Below are 12,719 nucleotides of genomic sequence, written 5' to 3' on the forward strand. Positions count from 1 at the left end.
GGGGGAAGAGGGACAGAGTCAGCAGCCCAACCCAATTCTTCAGAGGGCCCCGAATTGGGCCAGGGTCAATAAGTATCTTTGAGAAATGGGGACTGAGGGGACCATCTAGCATGCTGTCATTTTGCATTACAACACAATGAAATTAAAGCATCTTATCCCACAAAACTCTTATATTTTGCTAAAGATGTTGGTAATTCTGAAAGAATTATGTCATTAAACCAAGGCTGAGATTTTTGGATTATAGTTTTTATGACTGTGCTGTTACGCAACTCTTTTTCAGCAGGGCACCCAAATCATTTTCTGGATCTCACTGCTACCTTAATTGTATTCACCCTTCTAATTTTACATCCTTTTCGCAACATTTTGTTTGTGCACGCATTCGATGTATAACAATGTTTTGAGCATTTGATAGGATTATAATCCACAGGTTTTTAGAATGATTTAGGCTGGCTGATTGACAGATTTCATAAGGTGTGAAGCTACCCAAGAGGGTGTCATGGTGATAAATGTAAAACTCCACAATCAGCGCGACAAAAACTTCACAGGCTAAAGAGAGAATAAATGTGATTTAAGATGTTTCCTGAACATCAAGTATGGCGTGTTCAGTGTTGGAGAAAATGGCAGTTTTTTCCATAATGAAGCCGAAAAGACGGCTAGCCTTAGAGGTTTTCTTCACACAACAAAAGCTTAAAAGGTTTGCAGACACAGACCAAAGCAACTGGGAGTGGGAGTATCTGTGGAACATATACTGTAAGAAATTAAGGCCTAGAACATGCATTGCCTGATGACAGAGGCATAGAGGTTTAACAATACATCTCTTATCCACGAGAAATGTGGTGGGGGATATTAGGTAATGGAGCAAGCTCTTCAGGCTACCAATTCAAATTCCAAATAGAAGTTTGTCCAAACAGATGAAGCCTTGTTTTGGAGGAGTTCATTCCGAGTTCTTTTTCTATCATTCCACTATAATGAACATGCAATGCTGAAATCTAGACTGGAGAGTGGGCATATCTCCTTCAAGTCTAATGATAGGATAGTTATCAGCATATGAAAAATAAATAAAACCAAAGGGACAGATGATAGCCACTTAAGTCGTGACGTAAAGATTGAACAAAGTGAGGTTGAGTGGCGAGCCTCATGGGACACCACAATCAAAGCATTTACACAGACTAAAAAGAAGAGAAGAGGAATGCCTGGCCCTGAGAAAAGAAGAGGCCCACTCAAGAGCATGGCCTTCTCCCTCACCTTCAAAAAGGCAAAGGATAATATGTGGTAGGAGACCCTGTTGAAAGCAGCTGACAAATACATGAAAAAGAGTTTAACATTTGTTGGAACAAAGATCCAACTGAATCTCATTCAGAAAGCCTACTAGAACTGATACAGTGCTCAACACAGGACAAACGCCTTATTTATGAGTATTGTCATAATGCCTAGATTCCAGGGGAGTGGAACGTGTCATGTTCACATAAGACTCCAAGATTTTAGAATGAGCAGAGATATGTGCCTAAAATTAGAAAGCCGTTTAGAACGTGTGGTGGGTTTCTTTAATTATTGAACAACCAGAACTTGTTTCTAGAAGGGTGTGACTTGGCCTATATCTAAAAATGGTTTAACAGCTCAGTTTAGGGGAAAGAAGGTAAGGCCATAACTTTAGATTCTTGACGGCGCTAGGGTCAAACCTTGAGAATGATGTAAGAATTCTGGAGTAATCAAAGCTTTCTTCAATATGTGATAAAACTGAGACAGATGAGAAGACATTGGCAGCTTTCTGAATGAATGGCAATATTGTTGGGCTGTGTGCAAATGAATGCAAAAGGTTTCTGACCATGAGGAGGAAAAATATGAAACATCATAAGAGAGGGACTGTGTAGAAACACTCAAGGACTGGTTGCAGTTTGCAGTCCTTAAACTACTGTGGATACTAAAGATTTATTTAGTTTTAGTGAAAGCCAAATAGATATGATTTTAAATCGAGATTATTCTAGAGGTTCATACTAGTTTTTTTTTTTAATTTACAAAGGGTTTTGAATTAAATGTATCAGAGGAAAGATTTGTTGAGCAGGGTAGCCTATGGGATTACTGTAGGAATCACTTATTTTTACTTCTTCAGTAAGAAATACTAGTTTAGATTATTTGTATTCCTTGTTTTTTATCCTCATTTGGTATTTAGCCTTGATTTTCTGTCCCAATTTTCTGTTTGTGGTGTAGTGTTGTACACAAGGGGAACAAGTCTTTTGTATTGTTTTTAATTTGCCATTTTATTTATGTAAAATGTTTCAGTTTTGGCATGAATAATAATTTGTTAAAAGCTGCAAACCCTTAACAAAGAGTGACTAAAGTGTGGAGTTAAAAATGCACGCTCATGGAAAAGTAGACTATATTATACATTATGTATCATATAACTGCAGGAAACCCCTCTGATAACTTCCGATAACTTCTTTGAGTAGTTTATGATGTTCTACTTTGGTTGCTCCTATCGTGCACAGTACAAATAATATTTAATAGTGGGTTTAAAATCATTGCACATGATTGTTGGATTAAAGGTTTGGTTTAGATGTATAATGGGTTTCGGCATTCATATTAAAAGGTCACTTCCATTTGCCCATTTTAAATGTTTATGTTCCTTGCATAAGACTTGTTACTATTTTCTTCAAAGAATCTCAATTTGGAAATTCAGCAAATAGCACAAATTAAAAATGAAAAACAGGTCCTCTACAGATATGTTATTTAGTCTCCTCAAAAAATTAGGATATTAATACAAATCCATTTTATGTAAAAGAGCTGAACATTTTACCTCTAAAATTAATGATAATAGATGTATACAATCTACATGACAGGGAAACGGCTAGCTAATTATTTTTAAATGACGCAAGGAAAAAACGAACAACTTTGATTGAGACAGACAGGACTGCCTGATTTGTTTGGTTAAAAATACTCTTAAGGAATTTCAGGATGTTCATTTGCACTCGTGCACAAACACAGAAAATCTTGTTGTGGAATAAGATATGGATGTTTTATCTCAACTGAAACATCAACAAATCTCCAAATCTCAATAAAGATTTTCGAGATTCAATGAGTGTCTTATCGGAAGTTGGTACTGCCAAAAACTCTAAGCAACTTGGCAAAGTACTTGGTTCACAAAATTCAAGAGATGTGTTTTAATCCTTTAATGGTATTTCACTTCCCCACCTTAAACATATTGACCAATTTGTGACAGATTGTGAGATTTATGGATTTGTTAAGCAGGATATGATTGTTCTTATATTGCAACCTGAAAAAGATTGTTGTAGGGTTAACAGCAACAGACCTATCCCTTCAATTAAGCTTAGCTAGAACCCTTGCAAACATTTTGCAGCCAAGTGTTTGGCATTGGTAAACCATTCACTTTTTATGTGGACCAGACTGATTTTCCTAACAGACAGTTGTTTTTTGAGCTATCATCCCTTTGGTCTTTGGCAAAATAAGTTGACCTGGTTTCTTAGGATTCTTTTCATTAATGTACTTATAAGTACATTAATGAAAAGTAATCTATTCCAATCCATAACCATTTCTAATCTGGACTCCGTTAGTCAACGGTCCTCGCTTATAATATTAAATGCCTATATTCCTCCAGAAGATAATTTCACAATAGTTTTAAAACGTATGTTTTCCTATGTTAAACAATTAATAGAGGTGGATCACCCCCCATACTTACTTTTGGTGGGGGACTTGAATTGTAAAGTGTCCAACACTTCTTTGAACATGTTTAGAAATAAAGGTAAGGAAGAAGCATATAATATACCTCAAGCAGTCCTGCCTTCCAAAATAAAAACTAATAAAAGAGGCAAGATTCTCCTCGGGGAACTTAGTTCCCTGGAGGGAATTATTATAAATGGCAGGATGCCTTCAGATACTCCCGCAAATTATACACATGGATCCTTTAGGGGCGAATCTATTTTGGATTATGTAATAACGGATTTTGATATGTTCTCCTTTCTTAATGATTTGGTGATCTCTCATTCCCCCTTGAGTGATCATAAAATTATTAATATAACTGTCTCATTAACACCCCCTGAAATTAGTCTCTGGTCCTTAAAAAATAGAGGTTTTTCGATTAAGAGTAATACAAATAGATGTTATTGGGGAACTATTATAAGTAAGGATGTACAAAATATCCTTAGCCAATTACTATTGGAGTTAGACTACTGGCAAGGTAGAGAATTCCTTTTTCTCGAACACCTCATTAAAAAAGTCACCGCAACGGCTAGGATCATAGAAAAACCTAAAAAGAAACATTTTTCTCCTAGTCCTTTATTAAGATTGAATAACGAAATAAATAAACTCGTTAGGAAGCAATACCTTAACAGATCGGGGGGAAATGAGTCTCAGTTAGCTTTATTAAAAAGAAGGAGGGTAAGATTGCGATCCAAATTAAAAAAAGAAAAAGAAGATATGTTATGGATCAAGTTAAGAGAGGCCTCAACTCGTAAAAACTCTAGAGAATTTTGGTCCACAATAAGGCAAGGATGTGGTTCTGTAATAACGTCCACTCCTATAGTTATTACGGAAGATGTCTGGACCAAATTTGTGTCTACCTTATATGCGCCTAATGATGCAGGAGGAGACCCTTGGGACCCAGGTCTAAATAGTGATATTACAATGGAATTCCCCACTGAGCAATCCATAGCTACCGTAATAAAGAGCATGCGCTCTTCCGGGGCTATGGGGCCTGATGAATTGCCCATGTCTATAATCAAGCAAGATGTTACTACTTGGAGCAGGATTCTTCTTCCAGTATTTCTGGCATGTTTTAAATTGCGAATAGTCCCCAACTCTTGGCGGGGAAGCATTTTAATCCCAATTTTCAAAAAAGGTGATCGGGACAACCCCTCTAATTATCGTCTAATAGCTTTATTAGACTCAATAGGGAAAATTTTTGCTAAACTTTTATTATTGTTAATAATGGAATGGATAAACTTAAATAACATTTTACCAATGGAACAGACAGGATTTCGAAAAGAGCATGGAACTTTAGATAACTTAACATTGCTACATGTAATTATGGATAAATATGCTCGTGTCCGAGGTGGTGGCGTATACGTAGCATTTATAGATTTCTCCACAGCGTTCGACAAGGTGGATCGTCCAACGCTGTGGAGAAAGTTGGCGGCATTGGGTATGCCGGGATACCTATTAGATTTAGTTAAGTCCTTACATTCGAACACATGGTGTAAGGTGTTACAAGGCGGTGATAGGGGTCTTTCTCATTCTACCCCCTCCCTGAACGGATTAAAACAAGGGTGTATATTGGCACCCATATTGTTTTCCTTGTATACGGCCGATTTACCAACTACTGTTGCAGTTTGTGAGGGATTAGCCACGAAAATTGGAGGGACATCAATATCGATTCTAATGTATGCGGACGATATACTTGTCCTAGATTTGACCCCAAAAGGTCTTTCTAATCGTCTTCATGCATTGAATCAATTTGCAGATGCACATTATATGAAAATTAATAGCTCCAAAAGTAAAATTATGTGCATCTTTGGAAAGAAGAAAAGTAGATCTAGTAGCTATAATTGGACAATTAGTGGAGAAAAGCTTGAGGTGGTTAAAACCTACATGTTTTTAGGCAAAATAATATCTGCTAATCTTAGTGAGAAGCCGCACATCGAACATAATTCCAGAAAAGCGATGGCCCATGGTATGGGATTATGTTCTTTGTATAAAGCTACTGGGAAGAGACATTTCTCCCTATGCTTGAATGTATTTCGAGCTAAAATTCCCGCAACCCTCCTCTATGGAATGGAATTAGTGGAGTTGAATCAATGGGGTTTCATGCAAAAAATGGAAGGAAAGGCACTAAGAAAAATTTCAACATTTAATTCAGCCTGCTCTACAACTTCATGCAGGCTAGAATTCGGACTTCGAAGTTGTTGGGCCCAGGGGTTGGCAGCCCTTGTAAGTTGGGTAGCCTGTTTGGCTAGAGGTAAACCGGGCACCTTACGAGAGCTTCTAAAAAAAGAACTATTGGGCAACTTTAATGAGTTCTCGCAGCTGGTAAAAAACTTTAGAAAAGCGGTATCGCTGCTTGAACTGGATGAAAGTACATTATTTTTACTTTCCCCATTAGAGTTAAAGTTGAAGTTAAAAAGTATGTCCTGGGAATTTTGCTTCAAGTCTGATACACTTGCCCAACCAAAGCAAAAAGAAAGGGAAGCCCTGGTTATAACATATACTCCCAAAGTAGCCCAACAATATTTAATTTGGAATATTCTCCATGGTGTCTGTAGATTTTGGTACCTTTTACGTCATAATTTGCTTCCACTGAATTCACTCTTAGCAAAATGGTACGGGGTTTCTCCTCTATGCAATTTCTGTAATAAAGTTGTTCAGGATTTTAATCATGTATTACTTATCTGTCCGGTATTGAGCCCCATGCGCCAAAAATGGATAAAACCAATCTGTTTACAATTGGGAATTGTGAATGTAAAAATGTTTTTCCATGCACTTTATTGCCCCCCTAACGAAATGTTCTGTTTCAGAATTTTTAAATATTTTAAAGAGTTTTTAGATATTTATTAATGAACTTCCGGGAGATGTTGATGATTGCCTTTCTTGCAGATAATTTTGTGGCTATTTCCTTTGTCGTATGAAGTTTCTTTTGTATTATGTTATGTCAATATGTGTGTATTTTTTTATGTGGCCCTCAACGAGAGCCAAATCATAATAAACTTGACTTGACTTGACTAATGTACTTATTTATACATGCAGTCAGCCCTGATTGATGGTTTCATTTTAGAATGTACTCACTGTAGCAAGCAAAGATTTTATTTTTCTCCAGTCTTAAATTTGTGCACTTATGGTAATATTTTGAAACCAGCTGAATAGAATGTGCCTACTTAACCGTTGTATTTCTCAAGGGGTGGAGGGATGAGATAACGCCTTTGAAATGATTAGTGCATACACAATATATATGTTTTTGCTTTGCTTCCACAATTTTTCTAAATTATTTCTTTTAAAAATGATATTACTTTAGTTAGAAGAAATAAAAAAAATATTACCATAGAGGTGTTATTCACAATATTTTCAGTCTTACTATAATCTATTATAGTGAGGTAAATATTTGTGGTTACAATATAAAACATGGGTAATAACAAAAGATAAGTCATAAGGTTGCACTAATATACTGAGAACTACAAGATTCTTAATAAAATTGACAATATATTTCTAATTCACATTAAGGAGTCCACATTGTCATCTTAATGCAGTAATCTTTATGCTGGTATTTCTATTAAATCTATATTGCAATATTAATTCTTCAGGGGTATTTGGCCCCAATAGGGAAACAGCAGCGCTCTGTTTCGCATAGTCCTGCTTCTAAACTAACAGGTTGGGCCCTGGGAAGGCTAGTGCCAATCCACCCCTGGGCAAAAAGATATCCCTGAAATTTTAGTAATTGGGATACATTAAAGAAAAGATTTGTTCCTTTGGGAAATTACAGCAAACTTTAAAATGTTCCAAAATAAGGAGTAGGTAGCCTGTGCTATATAAGGTGCCTCAATGCAACTGGACGTTGTTCTTCTCACTTTGGTCTACTTTGGTCTACAAGCAGTTCATTGTAAAGATCTGTTTTTGACTACAGAATATTTTGGAAATAGATTAGCCAGGCCATAATAGTAGCCCTTCTCATGGCCAAGATTGCAGTAACCAGACCTTCTGGTGTGCTACATCTAAGCTTTCTAAGGCTTTGCCCAAAAAGGAACAGGCAACTTAAATTGGAGTTGCACGAAATAAATGGTAGACAGAGTGCCACATAAAGGTGAACAATATTACTATAATGTCCTTATGTGCTCTATGCTTCCTAACTATAACATTACAAGATGGCTGTGCTAAATGTAGAAGATGCTTTCCCAGACAACATGTGCCAAGCCTTCATGATCACAAGACACATGTATATTATTTGTAAGTAATGACATCTGGGAATTTGGGTCAATCCATGCGAAGGTAATTTATCACCCTAATAAACAGTCATTTGACAATTGCCGTGCTATGCATTCATTCTTGGCCAGAAATTAAGCAGTTGAACTAATCATGGAGCTGGCCATAGCTTAGCTAAAGGATATTCGGGATCCTTCCCTTTCCAATTTTTAAGGGTGTTCTCTGTTGTCGAGTGAAACATCTAGGGTACTGGCAATAGAAATAGTAACATTTGTTTTTTCTTGTCTTTAAAACTGCAGACCTTCCACAAATCATTTATATCAACTCAGTTCACTATGGCAACACATGTTCAATAGCATTTATCCGTTTAAGCACAGGAGGCCTACTAACCACGAAGCAGCAAATCAGGCATCTGTGACCCTTCTCCAGTGCAGAGGTTTTCAAAGCCCGCTTTATTTTCTTTTCCTTCCCCCTCCAACCAGCTGCCCCAACAAGATTACCTGCTAACTTTGAATTTTCTTACATTTCACCTACATTTTGCTAAATTTGTTGATTATGAGAATGTCAATTTCAGGTTTTTCTACAATTCTAGTCTGTTTTATCTTCGATTAATCGACTGATAATAAATGCCTTACCCTGCAACTGCTCCAGTGACCCCATCATTCATTTCGCAAAAGTAAACCACATGCATCAACCTTCCTTGATCTAAAACCGGAGATGCAGTGAAAAAAACCATAATGAGATCTCTCTGGCACACACAGCAGTCCTGGTGAAACATTGGTGCCATGGTCATGTAATCCCAGGAAATCAAAATATTCATGAATATTCTCTTCATATTCTCTTCATAAATTGTTCCATAAATGTCCTGATCAATGGGGCTTGTGGTTAGCATCAATTCCATTTTATCGAGTTATGAAATATGCCACTAGTGGCAGTATGCATTGACTAAACTATATGGTTTAGCTTTTACTTTTTTTCTTTTGTTTTACATGCAGATTTGTTCACAATCGACATTGATGAATAATGCACAGAATTACCGACAAATAATCAAGTACAAAATGCACCCCTATCAAGGCTGCACAAATCGAAATATTTCTAAAATGTTAAATGCCTTTATGGCGGATGAATACAAAACATCCATGCAGAAGCCAAATCACAATATGGTGCACAAACATGCCGAGCAAAAAAATAAGAGATGAAAATGACATTAAAATGTTCCAATCTGAACTCCAGAAAAGTTAGCACAACCCTCTGCTGCCAATCCAACCTCCCACTCACATCATTCAGGTATGCTACTGGAAGCTAATTAATAATCCAATCAATGGACTGACAGCACGCAAAACAGTCGGCGCTTTAAAGGCAGAGAATCCCTGGTGGGTTCTGAAAATGTGCACTCTGGTTTGTTAAAATTGTTAGATGAAATGTGCAAATTGTAAAGCAGGATGGGAGTTGATGCTTTCTGAATACCTTATTTCCATCAGCGGGGTTGTGGATTACTGTAGTTTGGGGCTCCTGAGTGAGAACAAAATAGAGAAAAAACAGTTCCTGTTGGTAAGTACAGTCTCAAAATGTGTGAGGGAGAGCAAAACGAGCCAGCAATAACATTAGAGCCACCGCGCTGAAGAGCAAAGCCAACGGGCGACACAGAATACACATCGAAAAAGATCTCCACTGAAGCCTCCTCGTTGCTGAGCCAGCAGGATCAGCCATCTTACATACAACAGCAGCAGGCAAAGAGACCCTGTTTATCAGCAACATCTACATGCAAGGCTTTGACACTCAAGGGACCAAGATAGGCACACACATTTACGATGTTTGACGCAAGTCCTTAACCAACTCCGATCGGAGCAGTGCATCAGTGTTGTTGCTGTGACCACAAGACTGCAGTCACTAACTGTGTATAATTTTAATGGCTGATAACATAGGAACTTGAATATTCCTAAGCAATTACATAGGATATGTAAAATGAAGTGTAGTATAATTAGAGCCACCATAAGACAGGAAATGGGAAGTTCCAGGGGTACACCACAGTTTAACATGTGATCCTCTTGGCAACATTAAGTTAAATTCCATTAAAGGCAATACCATAAGATCTAGTTCATGTGTTTTCAGCTGTGATGTGTAGCCCACTAGACTGATCTTCTGTGTGTTGGGTTAGCAAACTAATTCAGTTGATTCACCATCTCAGTAATTCCGAACAAAGAGTTCTGGTACAACTACATGAAAGCTAATTGTTATAACAAGTATTTCAGGGAGGTATAAATGTAAATATCAGCTCGAGTATGGCTTCTGTGGGGCACTTAATGCTTCTCGGAAGAATCAAGTTCCACTACAGAACTTGCGAAGTGTCATGATGATGAGATCCGTTTTCTGCTTCAAAGTTGCAATGTATGTTATTGTTCTGATATGACAACTAATGAGACATGTGTATCTATTGCAAGTCCTTAGTTCAGGACTTGGATCAAGACTTTTCTACCTATGGCTCTAGTAACACAAGATAGCACAGTTTGCTGAGCATAATTAGATGCTCATGAAACACTGCTATTTAAGGTAATCATTTTAAATATAAGATAAAATAAATACTATATTCTTGAAAGTAGTATAATTAACACTCCACTAATGCTGGCACTGGTGGAGGTACTAATATTCGAATACATTGGTTTAATTATCAGATCTAACAAATGCTCTATCTGTAGCACCCTAACATACACCTTGTTGTAATGTCTTAATTTTTCTTTAAGGCATAATTTTTTTATTCTTCCCTTGGCAATATCTATTAACCATTCTTTTCGAATCACAGCTACTTAATATGTTCTAAACTCCCTAAGAAAGACCTTTTATTTTAAATATTTCGAATAAGTATTCTTTCCTTGACTCTGAATCACAGTTTTAAAACCTTTGGTGACCCAAAATTTCATAGGGAGGTGTTGTTCTTTGTGACATGAGTGAGATAGATCTCTACATACACTAACTGAAATTCACTGTGATCTGTAATCTTTCTAGATATGTTGAAGTATTATCTGCAAATCCTGGAAGCATTTTCTACCATTGAATCTTCTTGTTTTTTAAAGAAATGCCACCATGCCCCACTTGCATGTGATGTGAAGGTCTATTGTGAATACAATGCAATCTAAAGAAATGAGAATCATAACTAGTGAAGTTAAAGACTATGTGCACTCCCCTTCCTTGGTGAATTTTTTTTTAACATAGATTGTGTAGCTGGATTTCCAATTTAAACTTGAAGTGCAATATCGTCCTCTGTATAAACACATTTTGACATATGAAAGCTGTAAGCTCTAAGAGAGGAGTCTCTGGTGGAATAAATCACTTTATGGTGCTTCATATGTATCTTTTAGAAGTGCATGTTAATCTTTGATTGAATTAAAACTTAAATCCTTAAACAACCTACCATGGAAATTCAATGGCTTGTGTTTTAAATAATCAGCAATAATGATCAGTAGCGGTGCTGGTACCATGAGCCTCGGTTATATTTTAACTGTTATCTCTCATACAGATTCTGAAGCTTGCAGCTTGGCTAGAAAAGCACAGTACAGACAAAAGGTTAGAAACGTAGGTCATTTAAAATGTTCACTTATATTTCAGCATTAGCTGGTTCTTAGCTTGAATCGATCAGATGTTACTTAAAATAAAAAATGAAACTTTACATTTTAAATTGGTGATGGAGGGCAATATCCACTAGAAGTGTTCCTCCACTGGGGCAGCTTGATAGACTCGAACAGAATTGACAGATCAAAAGTCCTTCTGGATTTATAGTTATTCAGGATTGAAGGTCCTTGATCTGCCTGTTCAAATGTATGATTTCTACAAACCATCCTGCTGTCACACATTGTGAAAATCTAAGGTGATAAAGTTATATTCATTTAAGTTCCTTACTCCAATTTCGGCATCCGCTGTTTCCACCTTCTTCATGTAAAGTACCACTCATTCCATCATAATTTATAATTTAACAAATAGAGGTATTTGTACCCCAAGAAGACGGGCAAATTGACTTTGAATTCTTTTTTCTGCCTCTCGAAAAATTAGAGGTTTCCTTTAAACTCCATGCTGAGTGTGCTTTGCCCTTTGAAAGATCAAATGTGCCTTCCCAGAGTGAAGACCTCTTGACTAAAGATATAAGCTTCATGGGAGTTGCAGGAGTCGGTTCTGTTGTCGCAACCAAAAACGGATAAGAATATCTAGAAGATGTGGAAATTAAATGCATATGTATCCTAATATTTTCAAATTGCGGACCGAGTATTTTTAGTGTTCTAAACCTCATTTTTTGCTCAGTGCAACTAGGTCTATTAATGTATAACTGCCACATCCGACATGGGATTGCATCTATGCCGACTGATAACCAGGAAAAATGTGTGGAGAGGGGTTAAGACCACACAAGCCTTAATGAATGAAATGATCTACATAGTCACTAAAGGCTATGCTCCTAATTCCGTTAATTATAACTATACTCTTGTGAAAAAAAGTGTATTATGCAGTAGGTGCAGGGAGACAACCACTGTGCTACCTTCAGGTGCCGAACAAGGCTGAAAAGTGGAGTAATTCACAATACTGCACCAAAACTACCAGGAGCAGAAAACGTCTTGATTGCAGTCAACAAAATTAAAAGCTTAATTCCTACTGAGGTTTTAATAATGTGCTACCTACTAATCAGTGAAGAGGTTCTGGTAGGCCACATAAACATGTAAATCCTATTAGATGTATGAAGTGTAGGAATTTTTAACAGTCCATCCCTTGTCGACAATGGTCAAGATAACGATAGTCTATGCTCAATTCTAATTAGT

General features: G+C 36.9%; 1 protein-coding gene across 13 annotated transcripts in view; it reads right to left on the minus strand.

The window, feature by feature from the left end:
• Nucleotides 1–12,719, minus strand: part of CAMK2D (calcium/calmodulin dependent protein kinase II delta) — an 806,647-nt gene that overhangs the window by 170,937 nt on the left and 622,991 nt on the right. For 6 of the 13 annotated variants that reach the window (XM_086962138.1, XM_086962144.1, XM_086962140.1 and 3 more), the window contains one exon: nucleotides 9,388–9,432. The exons of the other annotated variants lie outside the window; for them this stretch is intronic. In XM_086962138.1, coding sequence (XP_086818264.1) covers nucleotides 9,388–9,432 — 45 coding nt within the window. The remainder of the gene's footprint in view (nucleotides 1–9,387; nucleotides 9,433–12,719) is intronic. 13 annotated transcript variants of the gene reach the window in all.

This window comes from Lissotriton vulgaris, chromosome 3_1 (assembly GCF_964263255.1).
Source record: "Lissotriton vulgaris chromosome 3_1, aLisVul1.2, whole genome shotgun sequence".
NCBI lineage: Eukaryota > Metazoa > Chordata > Amphibia > Caudata > Salamandridae > Lissotriton > Lissotriton vulgaris.